The following is a 21,762-nucleotide window of genomic DNA, read 5'->3' on the forward strand; positions in this document are numbered from 1 at the left end:
TGATACCATGTCAGTCTAGTCAAAACAAAGATATCAGCACCTTGAAAATTTCTTGCTTCGACTCGAGGTGAAGGAAATGAAATATGATTTACAATGCTATAAGGGGTATCGTTTTGTCGCTCAAAAGCGTCTTGATTGTAAGTCATCAAATGGAACACGACATGCAATCAATTTGCAAGTCATGCCTTCATGTGGTACCTCATCACTGCTATTTGATGAATGCACTGGTATTCCTTGAAACTCTTTACATGCCTTGGCAATACTCTTGCATATTGCTCAGAACGCCCTCAAGCCCGACTCTTTGCAGCAGATTCCTATGAAATAAGTATAGATCATGCTGTCTCCGTGACATGCTTCATGACTTCCTACTTATTGCTCATGAGAGTCAATGTCATCCATCGTACAGCGCCACTAGCGGACGGTCCGTGCAGAGTACTCCTTATTCAAGCTGCTAAAATCTATGATGATCAACCCTCTTTACATGTGTTTGCAATCACAGAGATGTTTTCAGACTGCTGCGCTCACACCAGATTCTGCAAGGATTGCCTCTGCTTGTCCTCGTCTGGGCTCTCCTGCTGCAGACGAGTCACGTCTGCGTAACATTCACTTGCTAACCTTGGATATGCAACCAGGGAAGGGAAGGGGCAAGGGTTGAGAGCTCCCTCTGATCTACAAGGGTGGTCTATGTTGGTCGGAGGCAGGGTAGGGTCCAAAACTTGACCCCATCGGAGAAGGCACTTTCACTGGGAAACAGGTGGGTCCAAAGCATCATAGTCTGAACAGGGGAGGTACCGCATAAACTATTTTGGTACAAGTTTTCCTAACAGTACTCTATATGTACCATAAAAATGGTACTGTTGGTACAATTATTTGCTACCAGGAAGTACCCTACCCCCTTGAACAGGTCCCAACCAATTTGAATCAGCTCCCAGCCGTCTGACCCACCCCAGACCCCAACTGCCATTTGCTATTCACATATGTGGAAGGATACCCCCACAGAAAACTATTGGAAACCAGAGGGGTCAGTTGAGAGCGACAACGCTATGCCGGACGGCAGTGCGGCGGCAGTGACTCGGCCGCGAGGAGGCTCGGGCCGGCGGTCAGTGACTCGGCACTAATCGGACCGTACGGCCCGGCCCGACCCACCTCGGACTGCGGCAGTCCGGATTCACTGTCACGGTGTGCCGCCGCCGCCGGCCCGGGCGGCCGCCGGGCGGCCGCGGTGAATGTACCACCCGAGGCGGGCTCTGGCCATCATTTCTCTTTTTTGTTCTTTTTTGTTCTTTTTTTACTGGTACTGCCGCTCAAACTTTGCTCAACTTGAGACGGTACTACCTCAACTGCGCTGCCGCTAGGCAGGAAGGATGAGAGGGACGGGGACCAAGAGGAGCGGGAGGGAGCACAGCAATGGCGACAGGAAGCCGGAGGATGAGCAGAGAAAGAAAATACGTCAAGGAAAGGCAACTGAGCGAGCAGCGCAGAAGAAGCTCATTGACCGCCTTGACACGCTTGTTCCTGTTGCTGCTGTGCCAGGCAGGTTTCTCAACGGCGGCCTCCGATCCAAACGAACGACAGTGCAGCTCTACGAGGACTGTGTCAACCACTGCAGGCAGCTCCAGGACCCACATCGCGCTGATCCAGGAGGGGCACAAGAAGGGAAACATGGGTCCAGGGGACGGGGGGAAGGTGCAGAAGCACAAGGGCTTGACCCGAGTGGGAGGTTGCCGTGGGTGTCAGGGCAGGAGCTGATGGAAGCCTGTCTGAGCAGCAGCAGGGAGAGGCTGCTGGTTGTGGAGCTGCCTGAGTGGACGGTGGTAGAGATGAGCGCGAGGCTGCGGCAGGACTTTGCGAGCGCTGCGTTTGAGGGCGACCTGGTAATTCGTTGATACGCCTGAGCGCTTGTGCGTTGTGTGAGTGAGCGATGCATGGGGTGGGGAAGGGAAGGTGGCGAGATGGGGATGTAGGTCGGGGAGGTGGGATGACTGATGGGTATGGACATCGATGGGTCGCGCAGCCTGCATACTTGGTTGCTAGCTTGACCTTGATCTTGTCTTTCCTCGTTCTCATCTCTCGTATCTCGGATTCTTCCCTCAACTCACCCGTGCTCTGCCATCCCCTCCCCTCCCCTCCCCAGTCTTTCCTTATCTGCCTCGTTGTCCTCGCCCTCTTTTGCGTCTTCTTGCTCTGACCTCGATCTCGCTGTGCTGCATGCTGGCTGTGCTCGCTCGGTTGTGCATGTCGGCGGGTGAGTCTGGTGGTGTCAGATCGGTCAGAGCTTCGGGCACCTGGTGGACTTTGACAGCTTGAACGCCCTGCGGTCCTTCAGCAAGGTTATGAGTCTTCGGCAAGGAGACGTCAGCTCCCTGTCGCTGGTGATCACCGTGCGGACGTTCCGGAGCAAGTCGGTGGTGGAGCGGCGGATGAGGATGACGACGCTGCATGCGAGGGCGGCGGGGAGGTCGATCTTCATGCTGGAGGCTGGCGAGGAGAGCCGGGGAGGAGGCGGGAGGGAGGAGGAGGAGGAGCCGGACTGGAACAGGAGGGACATGATGGGGTATAGCGGGTGCTTTGGGTATGACTTTGGGCGGTCGACGTCGACGCCTTATGACTTTGATCGGGCCATCTATGAGGTGCAGAGAGAACCGCGGTAAGAGCTGCTGTTGTTGCTGCTGCTGCTCCTTCCCATGCTCCCGTCCCTGCTTCTGCCCCCGCACCTGCTCCTGCTCCTGCTCCTGCTCCTGCCCCTTCACTTGCCCTTGCTTCAATCCTACTCCTGCTCCTGCTCCTGCTCCTGCTCCTGCTTTTGCCCCTTCATCTGCCCCTTCACTTGCCCCTGCCCCAATCCTGCTCCTTCTTCTGCTCCTGCTCCTGCTCCTGCTCCTGCTCCTGCTCCTGCTCCTGCTCCTGCTTCTGCTCCCTGATCTTCCCTTTCTTCCTTCTGCCGCCTGCCGCGTGCCTTCCCTTCCCTCCCTTCCTGTCCGCCTGCTGGCTGCAGACTCCTTTCCAGACAGTTTCCTTCTTCCTTCCTCGTGCGGCTATGGGCTCTCCTCTTCGGTCCTCAGCCTGCCGCTGGCTGCCTCCTCTCCTCTCCCTTCCGCCTGCTCTTAGCAGCTTCTCGTTTCCTCGAGCCCTCTCGCTGCTGTCAACCACCAGCCGGGCCAGGGGACATGCTTGCTGGTCTGACCGTCAGTCGTCAGATCGGTGACCATGATGTCGATGATTCTCCCTAAGCTGCAGTCGGAAGCTTCATCCAGCGCCGTCATCGATCGAGTTGCTTCCACCTCGGCGATTAGTGAGCACGAAGAACCAGTGAGATGGCAAGGCTGACGATGTACAGACGCTCTGCAGAAGACGCTTTACTCTTTCATCCTGTCTCATCATGAGCTGCAAATCATGTTTGACAACAAGACAGCCCACGAGATACCGTTTGCAGTCTTTCTGCGGCTGAAGCTTCCGCTGGTGAGAGCTGCTTGGTGCTTGGATGGTCGCATTGCTTGCTCTCGTGCTCGCTTGCTGTGCTGCCTGTGTGTAGTCGGTCGCTCTCGCTCTCTTAACGTCACCTCGTCTCGCCCTCGCTCTCTGGTGATGGGAGCTGGTGGCAGTCACTGGGAGGATACCGGTCGCCGTGGGTGAAGGTGGTGGAGGCGAGTCTCAACGGCACCTTGTGCGGCTCCTTCTCAGGTGAGCGACTTGCCGGGGGCATGCGGCGACTGACGGGGAAGCAGGACACAATCAGCGAGGGGCTCTTCATGCTCACTGGAATCAGAGCAGGGCTGAAATCAAGTTGACTCTCTTCATGATGAACACTGCGGGGTGAGAGGATCAAATGACGTTGAGAGCTTGCTGGCAGCTGCCTGCCTGGTAATCTGATATCGATGACAACAACATGCAGGAAGATCATTCACACGAGGACGTGGCGAATATTTGCAGGAGGAGACATCTGGCAAGAGGGGCAGGTCGAGCATTTCTCCTCCTGCTCCTCCTCTCCTCCTCCTTTGCCTCCCTCCACCTCCTGCTCCTCCCCCTTTTCCTCGTCCTCTCCCTCCTCTCCTCCTCTTCCTTTCCTTGAAACTCTTTTATCCTCGTCCTCATCCTCGTCCTCTGCTTGCCACATCTCCCACCGACCTCGATCCGTCTCTTCCTCGCGCTCTTGGGTCCCTGGGGTCGCTGACACGAGTCTGTGCGGCAGGTGTACAGGAGCATCATGGAGGTAGGGAGGAGGAGCAGAGGTCTGGTCGATGGAGAGCTGAAGTCTGTGCAGGAGCCCTTCGTGTACAAGTACGTCCTGAAGCGAGTTGGTGACGTCGATCGGGCGCTACAGGCGGACTGGCTGTTACAGCATGCGGAGGAGAGTGAGGTGTAGATATGTAAATTTTGTTTTACTTTGCAAGTGAATGATACGCTGAATATTTCCTGAGAACGACTCCAATCTGGACGTGAGCACCCAGGCAGATTCGATCCAGATTTGTTGTTTGTTTTTGGTTTGACAGACAGAAGCTTCGAGTTCTCTTTGTATGTTTATTACTGAGGAAAGAAAAAATACAGCACAGAGACGAGCTCAGGAGAATATTTACTTTCCGACCCTCTTGACGACGCCGGTGTAGTCGCCATCGATTCCCTTAGCCTGGTAGGAGAGGAACTCCTGGAGCTTCTTCTCAGCCAGGGTGAGGGAGGCCTCAACCTTGGTGCTGGCGACCTTGACGCACATCTCGTCGTCAGAAGTTCCGGCCTTGGCGCCGGCATACTCCTTGGGAGCGCGGCTGCATCCCCTGTGATCGAAGATGGTGATCTCAGGAGCGCGCGCAGACTTATCCATCTTTGCTCCAGCAGGGAGGGAACCGAGGAAGGGAGTGACCGCAGCAGCAGCAGCTCCAGCCTGGACAACTTCCCTGCGTCCGGCGAGGGACATGGAGGGAGAGAAGGCGGCAGCAGAGGCCACAAGACCGGCAAAGGCGACGGAGCGCGCGAGCATGGCGAGGATAGAGTAAGGGGCAACCCTGTAGCTTTTTATAGCCGGAAAGTCGGGGCTGCCTACACGGGTATATTTGATGGGATATTCAGGGGTAGTCTCATCAGGGGTACTGAATTCAGTGGGGTGGGGTGATGACATGTTTCATGTTGGGGTCATAATTCTGCGAGGGTACAAGTATCTGATGTTGGACCCCTAGTAAATAAAGAAAATGTTTATCAAAAGGACGGGTACTTGAAGAAAGAAATCTCTGTTCTAGAAGGGTGGGTGGAGACGTGTAGGTAGGGTACAAGGGACTCATGTAATAAAGTTTTAACTGGGTGGGGTCCTTCGAATTCGATTCTGCAATATCGAGTAGGAGGGTGGGGTACCATGATGATTGAAACAGGCTCATTGGAAGGGGTACTTCATAGGATCGACAACGGGTGGTCAAGTGATATTTCAAAAAGATTTGATAGGGTGCAAAAATTAGGCGACTGGGGTGGTTTTAAATTGTACGGGGACCGGTCCTATTCCATTCCATGCAAACCTCGGTAAAGGTGGTAGGGTCAGCTGTATGCGACTATTAATAAGGCTAAAATGTTGTAGCATCCGGAACAGACCCTGCATTTTACAGTAATAAAGTTTTAATAAATCATATTTTCAGTACCCTCAACAACTACAATATTGTATTCAATTTTTCTTGTACAATAAGATAGGGGTCAATCGTCTACAACTGATATTAAAAATACAAAATATTATAAGCATGTGACTACCTGTACACCTTGAAAAAGTTATTATTTATAATACTTTTAGTTGCGCACAAAACCCATCACAAATCCGGAGTTACGGCCGTTGACTACCCAGCGTGGCGGGCCAGCCCCTACATGGTCGCAGCTCTAGTTGACTGCCAAGTTGAGTAAATTAGCCAGTCGGAGTGAGCGTGGGGCCGGGCCACCGGGCCGTGTCGGGCCAGCCCTGTTCCCTTATTAACTTTGAGTAAAGATTTCTGTAAAGATTTGTTCCCACCATGTGCACTGGCCATGTGCCATCACGCCATGCGCTTTTGATGCCGGCGGGGCGATAAAGGCCTGAGACAAGGTCTCCTCCTCCTCCTCCTCCTCCTCCTCCTCGTTGACCTCGACCTCGACCTCGACCTCGTTCTCCTCCTCCTCCTCCTCCTCCTCCTCCTCCTCCTCCTCCTCCTCCTCCTCCTCCTCCTCCTCCTCCTCCTCCTTCATTGTTTCATTCCTACATCTTTCTCTATCCATCTCCTGCAATTCCCCTCGCCCTCATCTCCTCCCCACCTCTCGCACTCTTCTCCCCCCCCCTTCCCGTCACCTCCTGTCCTGCATACTTTCATGATGCTGAACAGCGCTGTTTCTTTCATCCTTCTGAGGGATTCCTGGTCCTATGAGACTGAGTCCCTCCACCAGGCCTCCTTTCTTCATCCTGCAGCAGGCTCGATCGGGTTTGTCGGATGTCACGGACATTGAACGCATGTCTGCTCTTCCTCAACGTGGTTGTGATCTCCATGGAAGACAGCAAGGAGGTCTGTCACAGAAATACGTTTGTTCTTGTCGCCCCTTCACAAGGGCCTTCGGCAAGAACACCCGGCAGCGTCTTGGTGTCATCCCGATGCAGAGCACCTAGTATTCCTCGGGGGATCGACTTCGCCCTGCGTTTGAGGGGAGGGAGTGCGGCAGGCGACGTGGAGGTGGTTGAGCAGCGTGTGCAGCTGCTTCTCACACCTCATGTGAAGGCCCGAACATCTCGACTGGACGGACTGGTCAAGGTCCAAGGAGAGGATCAGATTGTGAAGCGGAGGGGGAGGATGCGGAAGGAGGACTCGACTGAGCAGGTGCTGCCTGCCATGATGGGGCTCCCTGAATCGCTGAGAGGATCTCAGGTCAAGAAGAGGCTGAACAAGCTCAACACTCTCCTCCAGAGGTTTTGACCTCTTTCCACTCACTCGCAGCATCTGTCCACTTGCTCCTTTACACCCCTTGGCTGCTTCCATACTTCCAGTACCTGCTCTTGCCCTCTACACTACAGGGGCCGCGCCTTGTCTCATCCATCTCCCTTGTCTTACAGGGCGGCCGCGTACTCGACGTTCCTTCGCGAAAGATTGCAAGAGTCTCGCTCGGAAGCCGATGCCAAGTTGTCTTCACACTACCTCGTCTCTGCTCCTTCTACCTCTGCCCCTTCAGCCTCCACAACCCCTCCATGTGCTCCAGCACCTGCTCTTGCTCTTGCTCCCACTGGTTTCCTTCCGTTATCTCCTTCTAAGGCAGCTGATTAGGAAGCTAAACCTGCCGGCAAGCAACCAAAACGCGACGAAGGATGAAAGGCAGCCGAAGCTGTTAACGGGAGCAGTGATGAGACAGTGAGTGTGCAGAGACTGGGGGATGTGGTTTAGGAGGAAAGGGAGGAGGAGGAGGAGGAGGAGGATAGGAGATGTGAATGAGTGAGTGAGAATGGAATTGACGTCCTCTGCAGCTATCAGATCGATGGAGTGCAGTGGCTGATTTCGCTATATGAGGTGAGGACGAGCACGAGGAAGAGGAAGAGGAAGAGGAAGAGGAAGAGGAAGAGGAAGAGGAAGAGGAAGGAGACAAGAAAGGGTAGATCGCTGAGGAGGGAACAGAGGGGCCAAACGAGGAACGAGGACAAGGAAGGAGGAAGGAGGAGGACAAGGAAGGAGGAAGGAGGAGGAGGCATCTTTGATAGATGAATCAGAATGGTTTGAACGGCATCCTCGCTGACGAGATGGGGTTGGGAAAGACGATCCAGGTGAGAAGAGCGCATTCGTGATGACTGCTGTGATGACTGATGACTCCCGACAGGTCATCGCATTTCTTGCTCACTTGTGGGAAATGAAGGTAAGTCTCGTCCTCGTCCTCGTCCTCGTCCTCGTCCTCGTCCTCGTCCTCGTCCTCGTCCTCGTCCTCGTCCTCGTCCTCGTCCTCCTTGTTCTTTTTCACCACCCCATCACACCCGCCTCTCCTCCTCTTCGCTCTTCTTCTCCTTGTCCTCTTCCGTGTCCTTTATTTCTATTTTCATTTTTCCTTACTCTTCCTGCTTTTGTCAGCTTCTTTCTCACCCTTCATGTCCTTGCACCTCTTTTCTCTCCAATCTTCGTTTCTCACCGTGTCTGTCAGGTCCATGGACCTTTTCTTGTCGTTGCCCCACTGTCTACGATAGGTGAAACAGGAGGAGGCAAGGAGGAAGAGGAAGAGGGAGAGGGAGAGGAAGAGGAAGAGGAAGAGGGAGAGGAAGAGGGAGAGGGAGAGGATGTGGACTGGGATGAAGACGGGGACAGAATGCACACTTACATGGTTCTTCAGGCAACTGGCAGAATGAGTTCAAACGCTTTGCTCCTGATCTTCCTGTTCTCCTGTACCATGGCAGCAAGGATGAGCGCAAAGTAATCATCCTGACAGTGTTACTTTCTCCCCTTGTTTCGTTTTCATACCTTGCTCTGCATCCTCGTCCTCGCTCTTGTCCCCCTTCGATACCACTTCGTCATCCTCCCAGTCGTCCTCTTCTCTCGCTCCGCTTCTCTTCCACACAGCACAGATACTAACTCTTGCACCAATCCTCCTCTTTCTTCTTCACCACCTCCTCCTCTTCCTCGTCCCCATTGTCGTCGTCGCTTACTATCGTCTTCAGGAGCTCCGGAAGCAGCATCTCAAGCATCGGGCCAAGGAGTTTCCGATCGTCATCACGTCCTTTGAAGTGAGCCAAAGGACATCAGTCCTCGGCGCAGCCACTGAAATGTCCGGCAGATCGTCATGAACGACGCAAAGAGTCTCTCGCAGTACCGATGGAAATACCTCACGGTTGACGAAGGTCATCGCATCAAGAACAAGGTGACGTGTTTTCCTCTCCTGCGAACCTCTTCCTCCTTTCCTCACCTGCCCTTGTCTCCTCCTCCTCCAACTCACCTTGGCATCCCCTTGTCCTCTCCTCTTTTCATCTTCCCTCAACCTCCTCCTTACCCCTCTCACTCTCCATGTCAGCATCTGACCTTGATCCTCTTCTAGGATTGCAAACTCCTCAGGGAGTTGAAAGCTCTCAACGCAGGCAACAGGCTGCTGCTCACCGGGACTCCGTTACAGGTTTCCTTGTCCCTTCAACTTGCTCTCTTCCTCACATGATCCACACTGCGTGTCCTCCCTTCCTTCCGCTCTCCTCCCTTCCTTCCGCTCTCCTCCCTTCCTTCCGCTCTCCTCCCTTGCCACCCTTCTGCTCACTTCCCTCTACCTTGTCAACAGAACAATCTCAGCGAGCTCTGGTCGCTCCTCAACTTTATCTTACCGGAGATCTTCGACGATCTCTCGACCTTCCAAGCTTGGTTCAACTTCGAGGAAGAGCTGACGGACAGCCAGGGGGCGGCCAAGATCATGCTGCAGGTACGTGCGAGGAGGCGAGAGCTGCGCTGGTCACGACGTGCTTGCAGGAGGAGCAGAACAAGATCATCTCGAAGCTCCACGCTATCCTCGACCCCTTCCTCCTCCGCCGCCTCAAGAGTGACGTTGCACTGGAGCTGCCGGACAAGCACGTCTACGTCCTCTTCGCCTCCTTCTCTCCCTCCCAGGCTCGCTACAACCAGGCGATCGCCAACAACTCACTCTGGGAGCTCCTTGAAAACGTCACAGACAGCGTGAGCTCCTCGAGTTTCCTCTCCTCTTCCTTCCCGTCAGCTCCCCCGTCAAGCTTGCCATCCTCCTCCCTCCCCTCCCGCTCCTCCCTCGCTTCTCAGGCCATGTTGCAGGACGAGGCGACGACGGCCATGACGAATCCACAGTCTTCGCTGGAGAACATGATGATGCAGATGCGAAAGTGCTGCAACCATCCATACCTCTTTGCCTCTCCCATCGATGAGCATGGCGAGTTCGTGGTGGACGAGCGCGTCCTCGAGGCGAGCGGGAAGATGCAGCTGCTGGATCGCATGCTGCGCATCCTCAAGGAGAATGGAAACAAAGTCCTCATCTTCTTTCAGGTGCGGCAGAGGGGGAGGGGACTAACGAGGAGTAGGAAGTTGCAAGGAGGGGACCAGGGGCTGAGACAGCGAAAGAGCAAGAAAGAGCACGAGGAAGGGGCAGGGAGAGGGGCAGGGAGAGGGGCAGGGAGAGGGCAGGGGCAGGGGCAGGGGCAGGGGCAAAGAAAGGAGGAGAGAATGGTGGAGCAAGGGAATTCTTATGCACTGATGCTCCTTGCAGATGACGCGCATGATGGACATCGTCGAGGACTACGTGAGAGACGTTCGCAATTGGGACTGTTGTAGGATCGACGGAAAGGTTTCCTTGCAGGAGAGGCAGGTTGACTAGACGCTCTGCTCCCCCCGCCTCCCCCCCACCACACACACTTCCGCTCCCCCACCACACACACACTTCCGCTCCCCCCCTTCTCCTTGCCCCCTCCCTTCTCCTCCTGTTTTCCCTCTGCTTCCTCCTTCCGCGTCCTCCCTCGGTCTGCTAAACTTTCTCCCCTGCAGGAGCAGATTCATCGCTTCAACCACAACAGCAGCTCCTTCATTTTCCTCCTCAGCACGCGGGCTGGGGGCCTCGGCATTTCCTTGCCTGCTGCCGACACCGTCATCATCTACGATTCCGACTTCAACCCCCAGCAGGACCTGCAGGCTCAAGATCGATGCCATCGCATCGGACAGCAGAAGCCCGTCGGCGTCTACAGGTAGGACGAGGAGGACGAGGACGAGGACGAGGACGAGGACGAGGACGAGGACGAGGACGAGGACGAGGAAGAGTATGGGGGGACGGGAAGAGGATATAGACAATAGGTAGAAGGGGAGCAAGACAATGGGGAGAGTGAGAGGGAAAGGAGGGAAACTAGTGGCGACGAGACGGAGAGACAGAGAGGGAGGGAGCGAGAGGACCATGGGGCTTGACCCGCTTGCACTGCCCCTTCTCGTCCTCTATGTTGTCTGCCCCTCGTCTGTTTCCCCCTCCCATCTCAATCCCTTCTTTTCTCTCCTGCACCGCCGCTGCTCATCTTCCTCCCTGCAGGCTCATCACGCGGGACTCTGTGGAGGTGAAAATTTTCGAGCGAGCAGTGAGGAAGAGGAAGCTCGAACTTATGACCATCAACCGGAAGCTCTTCAAGGATCACCAGAAACTGCAGGGATCAACGGACCTTTCCTCTCTCCTCAAGGTCTCCCTTCTCCTCTCCAAACTCTTCCGCTCTTCTCATTTCCTCTTCTCCATTTCCTCTCGACTCTACTCTGCTCCTCTCCCCTCTCCCCTCTCCCCTCTCCCTCCTCTCCTCTTCTCCTCCTCTCCCTCCTTTCCCTCTGTCTTCTTCTAGCATACTTCTCGTCTCATCTGCGAGCAGGGAGAGCTTGAGATCACGCAGTCGTTCACCAAGGATGAGCTGCAAGAGCTGCTGCTCGTCAACGTGCAGCCGACGAGGGAAGGAACCGTCTCAGACGAGAACTTGCGCATGCTCCTCCTCGACCGCGGCGACAAGGCGCCCAAGACCAGCGGGCCAGGCTGGGAGCTGGTAGACGCAGAGACCTCGTCGTTTGTGGTGAAGGAATGAAGGAAGGAGGAGGCAAAAAACTGTCCTGAGGTTAACAATCTTTTCCTCATGTATCTTACACTTTCATTAACATCTCACAACCTCTTCCTTGTCTTATCGTACATCTTCCCTTATCATACACCTCACCACACAGGCTGCAGGTCACCATGGCTGATCCTGTCCTGCCCGTCCAGCCCCTGCCCCAAGTCCCCTCCCCTCATCTCGACATATGAGCCCCCAGCTATGCATTGCATCAGCATCGCCATGAAATCGTCGCTCTGAACCGGAAGAGACTTTCCGCTCTCCTGCCGCCACAGCGCTATGAAGTGCTTCAGCTTCTCCTGCCTGTCCAGCTCAGAGTCTGAAGCGAGCCCGAGGAAGCGGAGGATGGCGCCGTTGATCTCCATGAAGAGGACCTCTCGCCGAGAGAGGTCCAGCAAGTCCCCTGCAGGGTTTGTTTGCGCGTTCGATTGCTTGACTGTGAGTACGCTCATCGTGTCTTCGATCTGCTGGAGGTAGCCGGGGTTGCACTCGGCGAAGACTGAGATCTGCTGCTGGGCATAGCTGAGGGCCTGCTGGACATCGCCCTCCCTCACAAGCTCGATGAACTGCTGTAGCACCAGGCGGAGGAGGAGCTCAGGATGTGACGACCAGAACTCCTCGCCAAGATGCTCGTCGACGAGGAGGCGGCAGTCAGTCAGGTTGCCGTCAAGGACGGCCTCTCTGACTAGCGTCCTCACATCGATCCTCGAGTTCTCCATGTAAGCCGTGATGTTCGGGTCAACCGAGGGATGGGATAGATGGGCTTTCCACATCTTCAGCCTCTTCGCCTTGTGCCAGACCCGCTCGGCTTCTTCTCGGTTGCAGTAGATGACAAAGTGTCGCATCAGCTCCAGAATCCTCAGCTCCCTGCTCGACAGCACCTTTAACCATCCGTTGAGGTACTCCTCGTTCTCCCCGTAGCTGACCACGTGGAAGATAGAGTTCCCTCGCTCATCGCCGAACGGGTGCGCCATCAGGTACTCCTTGAAGTACGGATCGTCGGAGCTTTCCGACTGATCGTTCATCGTCGCGTCCTCTGCTCCTCCTCGCAAGTTCAGGACAGGGCGATCGACTTGGAAGAGCTGGAAGGGCGCAGGTCTCCTTGCAGGCTCGACACCTGAGAACAAGGTGGTCGAGCACACCGCCAAGGTCCCGAGAAAAATGAGGCGCAGACAATCTGAGAGAACACAGTCAGTTTGCACATCGAGTTCAATTGTAACGAGCATGCAACCATCGCACAGATGTTATAGTCAGACCCTTAGATGTTCATTGTTTTTAGAAAGTTTCAGACACAACGCTGATTGATAAGGATCATCATGCTAACATCGTCCGCACAGCATTAAACCACAAACAACATGCTCTTCACCTTTCGGGTCCATGACCATCTCCTCGTGCCTCCTGATGGATCCCTGTGTGAGTAGTCAGACCAAAGCTTAGCTCCCCACAACCATGATGAAGATGAGGGGAGAGAGCCTCGGATGGTAGTGCATGTGTTTGAATCATCACAAAAATCAGCGTGGAGTGATTCTAAGTGTATGGTATCCTCATTGGCAGCGGACGTTGATGCGAACGTTGATGGGTAAAAGGTTGAGAATTCATACCTAAGTCACGAGGAGCAGCCAAAGCAGAAGACTCGCAATGCTGTGCAAGGCGTCACAAAGGGCTCAAAGGAATCTTTGCAGACAAATAAGCCAAGACACTAGAAACGAGTGGCATGGTGAATAGGTACTGCAGGCATCTAGCGCCCTTCGTTCATCACATTGCCAGAGACGAGGGCAGTGCAATGCTTTGTGGACGCGTGATCACTACAAGGGGTTTCATTGCAGTGAATGCTCACCTTGTAACATCTCAGGATTGCAAGTAAGGTCAGCCACGGAGTCGCGCAGCGCAAGAGACGAGCTCCTGATGTTGGGACAACATCAGATCCTTTCTCATCTCGCGAGCAAAAGGATCAACATTCGCTACGTTCTCCATATCCTCAATGTCTCTCGGTTGTCTGAAATGATTCGGCAAGGCGATATCCGATCACACGTGTATCCGAGATGATCTCTTTCGTCCTCAGCCCCGTCCCTTCCTCTCTCCTCTCTCCTCTCTCCTCTCTCCTCTCTCCTCTCTCCTCTCTCCTCTCTCCTCTCTCCTCTCTCCTCTCTCCTCTCTCCTCTCTCCTCTCTCCTCTCTCCTCTCTCCTCTCTCCTCTCTCCTCTCTCCTCTCTCCTCTCTCCTCTCTCCTCTCTCCTCTCTCCTCTCTCCTCTCTCCTCTCTCCTCTCTCCTCTCTCCTCCTCTTCCTCCTATCGGCGTCGTCTCTCTTACCTGCATTGCAGGGGTCGGCTCGTGCGCAACAGGACCCCTACCTGATTCTTGAGTTCTTCCATGGGTAGGGGTAGTCGGGGGGTCGTATCCCCCTTGCCCGAGGCGGGCCGGAGAATCGGCCCGAGGCCGGCCCGCAAGTTTCAAACAGCCTCACCGGACTCCGGACCGTACTCGGAGCTTCACTGACTGTCAAGTTCAGCCCAGCTCACCGTCAGCACACTGGACTGACGTAAACTGATTTTTAACTGAACTTTGGCCGGCGGACTCCCCGCGGCACGGCGGAGTCCGGCCCCGGTGACACTGGAACCGCTGAGCGGCGACTCGAGTCCGACACCCGGCCGTGCCACCGTGGGGACCGGCGCACCGTCAAAGAACTCCGAAGTCCCAAGTTTCATTATTAACAAGTTAACTTATCTTGCGGCAGCAAAAAGTTCCACGAAGCTCTCCCAGCTGAGGCAGCGACGATCAGCAAACGGATTGACAGTGTTGAAGAGATTGCAAGGAGGAGGAGGAGGAGGAGGAGGAGGAGGAGGAGGAGGAGGAGGAGGACCTGTAATTCTGGATGAGGGTCTGGACAGAGGAAAGCCTGTGTTTGACGTTGACCCCTTTGAACTTGAAGCGATCCAGGAAGAGCTGCAGCAAGTCGGTTAGGTGGGCCCGACAGGAGACGGAGGTGAAAGTTGACCTGCTCGAGTACTTTCTCCATGAAGGCGATCCGCTTCTCGTTGTTCTGCCACCATAGCATGACTGACTGACTGACTGACTGACTGACTGACTGACTGACTGACTGACTGACTGACTGACTGACTGACTGACTGACTGACTGACTGACTGGCTGGCTGGCTGGCTGGCTGGCTGGCTGGCTGGCTGACTGACTGACTGACTGACTGACTGACTGACTGACTGACTGACTGACTGACTGACTGACTGACTGACCCCCTCTACCCCCATCCTCGCAAGTTCATACCTTATGCTCAGCCTTCAGCTCAGCAGAGTTCTCAAGGATCTACAGCAGGTGTGAGGAGAGCAGAGAGGAGGAGGTTTGAGAGGACCTCGCGCATGCTTGGAGAAAGGTTAGCACGATCCTCGTCACTTGACGCCAACTGCTCCAGGGCCTCTAGGCAGAGATAATTCTCCTGCAGCAAGGAGGAGATCAATGGGTCCCTCCTTCTGCTCACTGTCCCCCACTCCTGTCTCTCCTCTTCCTCTCCTCCTGGATGAGACGGATTGCAGTGTCTCTCCTCGTCCTCCCCTCCTTCCTCGTGCCCCTTCCTCACCTTGAGCTTGAGCAGTTTGCTGACCTTGGGATGCAACAGCTTGAGAAGCTGCATGACGCAAGATTCGTCGAAGATAGGAGCTGTAGAAGCAAGGCCATGCCTCAGTTGTTCCTCTCCCACCACCACCACAAGATCATCTGCTACAGCATCTACCTCATCACTGCCCTTATATCAGCAGCAGCAGCAGCAGCACAAGCAGAGGCAGCAGCAGAAGCAGCGTCAACAACAATTGTAACAACAAGAAGGTAATCAACTACATTTTCGCGTCATGTCACCTTTCACTTCCAGCTTCACTTTAGCGCTGTTTGCTTCCCTGGATATGACATCCTGCATCCCCCATTGTTACAGACCATGATTCTCCCTCAGCTCGACTCCACCTTGATCGTAGCCAACGTCGTGAAGTTTGTGCTACGGAATAAGGCTTCACCCTAGAGAACCGATCAGCAGTCAACAGGAGAAGTCAGCGGAATTTTAGATTGTGAATGAACAAGATCATCTCAACTCTTTCACAACCGCCATCGAATGGTTCTTATCCTCGTCTCCGTCTCTGCTTCCCCCTCCCCCTCTTCCGCTACAACTTCACGCTCATCACAGTAGCATTCGTGCCCTGTCTCTGCCTCTGTCTCTGCCTCTGCCTCTCGCGTCCTGCCCCCTCGTCCACTCACCTTCGAATATTCAGCAGTCACTCTTGTCGATGCGAAGGTCGACTCAAACGCGAACTTGACAACGTCAGACTCGGGCACCTCAAGTACAAGTCAGCACGGATCTCCCTTCCCCCTGCTCCCTTCCCCCTGCTCCCTGCTCCCTGCTCCCTGCTCCCTGCTCCCTGCTCCCTGCTCCCTGCTCCCTGCTCCCTGCTCTCTCCTCTTCCATCTTCTTCCTCCCTCCTACTCTGCTCCTCTCTCACTCTCTGCTCCTCTCTTCTTTCACCCTCCTCTCTGTCCTGATCTTCCCTGTGTTCCTTCCTGCAGCCAACAGCCCGCACCTTAGCAGGGATGGACGGGAAGCAGTGAGTAAGCCACGAGTGCATCTGCCCCTGACTGAACGTCCCCTGTGGACCAGCTCGTCAACAGCTGCCACAAATCATCAAACCCTTTCCTGGATCTTCACTTCGCAGTATGGCGACGATTGCCAAAGTTTGTCGTCCCATGGCAGCTGCCAGAGCATCAGCAAGTCCACTGCTCCACATGTCCCACCCACCGACTGGTGCAGAGAGAGAGGAAGCAGGATGTGCTCCACCCGATGAACCACCTGGTTCGAGCGTAAGTGAAGGAGGAAGTGAATGGGGCTGTTAGAAGAAATGAGGAATGGAGACAGACAGACAGACAGACAAAGACAGCGACAGAGACAGAGACAGAGACAGAGACAGAGAAAGGGACAGAGAGAGGGACAGAGAGAGAGAGGCAGAGAGAGTGTGTGTCAGAGAGGGAGGGAGGGAGGGAGGGAGGAAGAGGGAGAGAGAGAGGAGGGAGGGAGGGAGGGAGAAAGAGAGCACGGCAGGACGGGAAGAAAGAAAATCAAACAAAGCGAGTTGAGGGGTAGTAGGAGAATAAAACAAAGCGAATGACTGAGACTAGGGATGATGGCAACTTGTACTGCACGGAATATCTGAAGCAAGAGAAGAGGAAGGGGAGGGAGGGAAGGATTATAAACCTTAGGAGAGACGCGCATGACAACGTATGCAACAAGAGTTCCCACTTGCCCTTCGTCGCACATCAACTGAATCTGAACAAGATCGTCAGCGTCGTGAAGCTGTTCAGAGCTCCTTACCTGGAGTCGATTGCTAGATCCATGCACGCGCAGCGTTGCAACGAAAGCATTGTCTTCACCTGGAGGGAGAGCCAACTCATGTGTAAGGGGAGGCGAGCAAGGAGGAAGGAGATGATGATGAGCTCCTGGCAGACCTGGATCAGGTGGGGAGATGGAGGGGAAGGCGACGCCAGTGTCGAGGAGGACGATAGGGATGTTGCTCTGTTGCAGGTATCAGTCAGAGAGTTTCAACGGTTTGAGCAGTAAGGGAGCGAGTGAGGGCCTGACGTAAAGGGGATCCGCTCTGCCAGCCTTCACCGTCTCCCCTCCCTCAGTCCCCTCCCTCTCCGTCCCTCCCGCGTCTCCTCACATGCAGCGCCACCATGTCGATCGGCATTTCGCTCTCTAGCGTAAATTTCTGGCATGCGAGGTTCGAGTCCAGGAAGAGCCCAGACTTGACCTTGGACCTTGTAGAGACAGGAACGCTGGAGAACGGAGTTGTGAGGTCATAGATGGAAGAGGCAGCAGGAGTAAGAGCAAGGAGGAGCAGGAGCAGCGGAGGCAGAGGCAGAGGAGGAGGCAGGGGGAGAGGAGAGGACCAGACCTCTCTGTGGAGAGCTTCTGATACTTGAGCTTCTCGTCCTGCACCTTCTCCTGCAGAGCCGTGATCTCCTTCTGCAGCGCCTACAGGGAGGGTCAGGGAAGGGAAGGGAAGGGAAGGCCTCCCCCGCACGCCTCTACCTCGATCTTTTTGTTCCTCTCCGTCGGATCCGTGCGGGTCGCTTCCTCCCCTTGTGACGCTGGCGATTCTGGCGCTGAGTCGTCGAGAACCTGGAGGCATCCATCAGCATGATTGCGTCGACGATGACGCAGACGGCGACGATCAAGTTGATGATCGTGATCATGAAGGGTAACAAAGTTTGTTGTTTGCTTCCCGTTGGTTGTGATTGTTGTGCTGCTGCTAGTCTGCAGCTGTCTGGTGATGAGGATGAGGATGGAGGACATGACGAGGGTGATGTTGGAAGGCCCAGGAGACTGCTGGTCGACTTACCAACCCCGAGATGTATTTCGGCTTGTCCGACTTCTGCGAATGAGAAACTGTTTAGAAGGGCAAACAAGATCATCGATAGGAAACAAGGACCTTGTCCTTGTCCTTGTCCTTGTCCTTGTCCTTCTTCTTTCCTAGGCCAGTCAACGCTCCGATGGAGGCAGCGACAAGCTTCAGGCCGGACTGCAGGTGATAGTGAGCAGAGGCAAGAGGAGAGGAGGTGAGCAGGGCTCCAGGGATAGTACAAGGGGAGGAAGCATAGAAGGGGAGGGTTGACGTCAACCTTCTTCTTCTTGAGCTCCTTGTCATGACGAGGCTCTCCGTCCTTGTCCGGCGAAACTTCTCCTTCCACAAGGTTCTTCTCGATGAGGCGCGGAGCCCCCGACAGGGCCTGTAACCAGCATGCTCGTCATGCGCGTTCAACAAGAAATCGTCCCGACTCGACCTGAGCAGCGATGGGATCGGAGAGCGGCTCTGAGGTGAACGAGATAACTTTTCCAGAGTAGCTGGCAAGCACCACCTCGTCGAAGCTGGTCGTGCAGACACGCCCGACTTCGACATCCTGGATGCTCTCGTTGATACACTTGGAGAATATCTGGTGCATATCGCCCTGAGAATCCAGGGTGAACACTTGGAGCTCCCCGTCATCACGCCCGACGATGATATCCTCCATCCCATTCTTGGTCAGGTCGTGCGAGGCAATCACGTTGATCGCCCCCAAACTGCGCACGTTCTGAATCGTCCATCCAGGTCGCACGACGGTAGCGTCGGCCTGTAGCTCTCCCACCAGGCCGTTCTCAGTGCCGTAGACAATGTTCTTTGCCTTGGTTTGCTTCATGACGTCCTCATAGGTGGTACTCTGCAGTTTTGACAGGCAGGAGACCGGGCCATCGACGAAACTCTCAAAGAGAACCGAGGTCTTGTCAAGGATCCTGACCTGCCGATCCTGACAGCCAAGGACGGGGTTGTACTCCGACGGAGACTGTATGTGCAGGAGCAAGCCATCGTTGATTTTGTCCGGTGACATGTAGTATCCGGACTCGACATTGTCGACGTAATAGTTGAACAGGTATTCTCCGCTTGTCCAAAGTTTCGTGTCCTCTACATGCAAACCCCGCAGCGACTCTGCTCCGTCCGTGCTGAACTTGAAGAACTCCTTGCCCTTCTTGTTTACTCCCCTCACAGTCTGTCCTGACGTGAAGAAGATCTTATCGCTCTTATCCTTGGACCCTCCGATGATCAGGCGGAGCACGGGATAGTCCAGGTTCCCCGTCTGGAACTCAATCTCCGGCTCGCCCTTCTTCACTTTGAAACATGTCACTATCCCGTTGTCAGCTCCCACCACCACCCTATGACACTTCTTCTTGTCCGAGGGCGGCATCAGCCCCAGACTTCTTCCTGTGATGCATGTCGACTGGTAGAGGTCTTTCCTGGTCAACTGAATGTCCAGCTCCATCTCAAAAGATGAACTGAGGCAGGGTAGACACAGGTCACGATCAGCAAAGCCTCAACACGGCGACAGCGACGTCATGGTCGATACATCACCACGTCATCAGAGCTCCTACGAACACACAAGATGTCAACATCGCTCATCGCACATGCAAGCTCGCTCTTGTAGTCATAATAAGGTGCCCCGAAGACCAAGCTCTACAACTATTCTCCCCTCAATTTCACCCAAATCAGCCAGTCGCTGCTCGTTATCGTAGTAGCTAATCATGCTTTCTGCATGCATCACTCGTGTAGAGCTCGGCCCACCAACTTTATCTGTTGCCACAAGCTTGAAATGGCTGGCTGGACCAGACATTGTTCAACTTGCATGTTTCAAGTCCTGCTCGCATACTCTGATGTTGCATACCTTACCGACAACATCTTCGAATCTATTCAACTACTTCATCGTCCTCTCTCGTTCTTGCAAACAGACTCAATCTTCTTACGACTGTCCCTTTTCCATCCTTCTGCTCCTCTACCTCCTCGTCTTATGCCTCCCATCCTCTCCATGACCGGCATTCCTTCCCCTTCCCTTCCCTTCCTCAAAATGGCGCGATCCGCATTTTGTCCCCACCCCCACGACTGACAGTGATAACCCATATTTGAAGTACCCCTACCACCGAACGATATTCAGAAAGTACCCCTACCCCCAGCATTTCCACTCATCTCGTACGAGCCTGCCTCGCCTCATTTAACTCAACTTTGAGCAAACAACCACCACCTTTGCTTTTTGACGGCGTGGGAAACTTGAAAACCGGGCTCTGATCAGCGGCCATGATCGTGTGCGGCCGCGTGCGCCAGTACTTGGTTCGTTGGAAAGGATATGACAGTGACAAGTCGTCGGATGATTCATGGTTGTCTACACGTGAATTTCGCACTTCAGAGTTGAGGAAAATGCCACCGGACAAGTTCGTGATTTCAATCTTGTGAATCATGCTCGGTGACTCTTGGGGCGGCCGTACTACCCGTATGCAGCGAAGTTGGAGCTGAGAACTTTCGGAACTACGAAGTGTCACACGGTTCTCATCTAGCAGCGCTAGGGAGCGAAATGATAGGAGTGTCCTAGGCAGTATCGATTCTTAGCCTAATTAGATTAGTTACTGCCAGTTTCTTTATTTCTTACTGTTACGCCGAGTTCGAGTAAAGTACCCGGTACCCGTTGGAATTGTGCTGTGTTGACGCACTCGGCGGCCGGCGTGAAGTCGGATCCATCCGATGATCCGATCATGAAAGTAGGGATAACTCGAGTATGACACAGGGACTCTCATCGGATGCGGCTAGCCTGGGCTCGGCTCAGAGCAGATAGATGACCGCTGCGACGGTTCTCTAAACGCCGCCGAGTACTATCATCGGATGATTCAACGGTTGGGTCACTGTGACTGACGCCACGCTGACAGGCTGGCACGGGTGACGGGTGACGGTGCCACACCGTGAGTCACCCGAACCGTCGTGGGCCCAGCCGGGCCGGCGCTCGAGCAAAAGAGATCGTCCCCTTGCGAATCGCAGGCTCCAAGGCTCGCTCATAGCGTTGTCCGATCGCTCTCAACTGACCCCTCTGGTTTCCAATAGTTTTCTGTGGGGGTATCCTTCCACACATGTGAATAGCAAATGGCAGTTGGGGTCTGGGGTGGGTCAGACGGCTGGGAGCTGATTCAAATTGGTAGAGACCTGTTTAAGGGGGTAGGGTACTTCCTGGTAGCAAATAATTGTACCAACAGTACCAATTTTATGGTACATATTCGAGTACTGTTAGGAAAACTTGTACCAAAATAGTTTATGCGGTACCTCCCCTGTTCAAACTATGATGCTTTGGACCCACCTGTTTCCCAGTGAAAGTCCCTTCTCCGATGGGGTCAAGTTTTGGACCCTACCCTGCCTCCGACCAACATAGACCACCCTTGTAGATCAGAGGGAGCTCTCAAGCCTTGCCCCTTCCCTTCCCTGGTTGCATATCCAAGGTTAGCAAGTGAATGTTACGCAGACGTGACTCATCTGCAGCAGGAGAGCTCAGACGAGGACAAGAAGAGGCAATCCCTGCAGAATCTGGTGTGAGCGCAGCAGTCTGAAAACATCTCTGTGATTGCAAACACATGTAAAGAGGGTTGATCATCATAGATTTTAGCAGCTTGAATAAGGAGTACTCCGCACGGACCGTCCGCTAGTGGCGCTGTACGATGGATGACATTGACTCTCATGAGCAATAAGTAGGAAGTCATGAAGCATGTCACGGAGACAGCATGATCTATACTTATTTCATAGGAATCTGCTGCAAAGAGTCGGGCTTGAGGGCGGTCTGAGCAATATGCAAGAGTATTGCCAAGGCATGTAAAGAGTTTCAAGGAATACCAGTGCATTCATC

At 54.3% G+C, this 21,762-nt stretch overlaps 5 protein-coding genes across 5 annotated transcripts; 2 read left to right on the forward strand and 3 right to left on the reverse strand.

The window, feature by feature from the left end:
- Positions 1 to 1,364: 1,364 nt before the first annotated feature.
- GUITHDRAFT_103850 (hypothetical protein) lies at positions 1,365 to 4,363 on the forward strand (the record flags this gene model as incomplete). Its single annotated transcript, XM_005837552.1, has 9 exons — positions 1,365 to 1,874; positions 2,265 to 2,647; positions 3,198 to 3,292; positions 3,338 to 3,459; positions 3,603 to 3,681; positions 3,726 to 3,813; positions 3,893 to 3,956; positions 4,190 to 4,210; positions 4,262 to 4,363. 9 exons carry the CDS (start codon positions 1,365 to 1,367, stop codon positions 4,361 to 4,363), a joined length of 1,464 nt encoding a protein of 487 aa, XP_005837609.1.
- A 137-nt stretch (positions 4,364 to 4,500) lies between these two features.
- On the reverse strand, positions 4,501 to 4,981 carry CPEA11 (phycoerythrin alpha subunit 11). The gene has a single exon (XM_005837600.1). The coding sequence runs from the start codon at positions 4,970 to 4,972 to the stop codon at positions 4,571 to 4,573; it is 402 nt and encodes a 133-aa protein (XP_005837657.1). The 5' UTR covers positions 4,973 to 4,981; the 3' UTR covers positions 4,501 to 4,570.
- Positions 4,982 to 6,428: 1,447 nt separating this feature from the next.
- On the forward strand, positions 6,429 to 11,509 carry GUITHDRAFT_103852 (hypothetical protein; the record flags this gene model as incomplete). The annotated part of the gene is made up of 17 exons (XM_005837553.1): positions 6,429 to 6,809; positions 6,858 to 6,898; positions 7,448 to 7,490; positions 7,688 to 7,741; positions 7,795 to 7,830; positions 8,110 to 8,152; positions 8,296 to 8,375; positions 8,621 to 8,686; positions 8,737 to 8,820; positions 8,995 to 9,069; positions 9,226 to 9,363; positions 9,411 to 9,614; positions 9,714 to 9,953; positions 10,174 to 10,251; positions 10,449 to 10,645; positions 10,978 to 11,122; positions 11,303 to 11,509. The coding sequence occupies 17 exons, from the start codon at positions 6,429 to 6,431 to the stop codon at positions 11,507 to 11,509; spliced, it is 2,112 nt and encodes a 703-aa protein (XP_005837610.1).
- Positions 11,510 to 11,631: 122 nt separating this feature from the next.
- Positions 11,632 to 12,303, reverse strand: GUITHDRAFT_66965 (hypothetical protein; the record flags this gene model as incomplete). Its single annotated transcript, XM_005837554.1, has 1 exon — positions 11,632 to 12,303. The coding sequence occupies one exon, from the start codon at positions 12,301 to 12,303 to the stop codon at positions 11,632 to 11,634; it is 672 nt and encodes a 223-aa protein (XP_005837611.1).
- Positions 12,304 to 14,251: 1,948 nt separating this feature from the next.
- Positions 14,252 to 19,371, reverse strand: GUITHDRAFT_103854 (hypothetical protein; the record flags this gene model as incomplete). The annotated part of the gene is made up of 22 exons (XM_005837555.1): positions 14,252 to 14,291; positions 14,392 to 14,474; positions 14,527 to 14,571; positions 14,809 to 14,847; positions 14,894 to 14,977; positions 15,119 to 15,198; positions 15,394 to 15,445; positions 15,496 to 15,546; positions 15,784 to 15,837; positions 16,104 to 16,169; positions 16,211 to 16,273; positions 16,319 to 16,369; positions 16,772 to 16,843; positions 16,889 to 16,947; positions 17,023 to 17,089; positions 17,238 to 17,352; positions 17,472 to 17,551; positions 17,609 to 17,698; positions 17,919 to 17,951; positions 18,009 to 18,098; positions 18,199 to 18,306; positions 18,361 to 19,371. The coding sequence occupies 22 exons, from the start codon at positions 19,369 to 19,371 to the stop codon at positions 14,252 to 14,254; spliced, it is 2,433 nt and encodes an 810-aa protein (XP_005837612.1).
- Between the last annotated feature and the right edge of the window lie 2,391 nt (positions 19,372 to 21,762).

The sequence above is a fragment of the Guillardia theta genome (genome assembly GCF_000315625.1).
Source record: "Guillardia theta CCMP2712 unplaced genomic scaffold GUITHscaffold_14, whole genome shotgun sequence".
NCBI lineage: Eukaryota > Cryptophyceae > Pyrenomonadales > Geminigeraceae > Guillardia > Guillardia theta.

Bases quoted from the DNA above. Each gene is read 5' to 3' on its own strand.
- CPEA11 (XM_005837600.1), bottom strand. From the start codon at position 4,972: ATGCTCGCGCGCTCCGTCGCCTTTGCCGGTCTTGTGGCCTCTGCTGCC.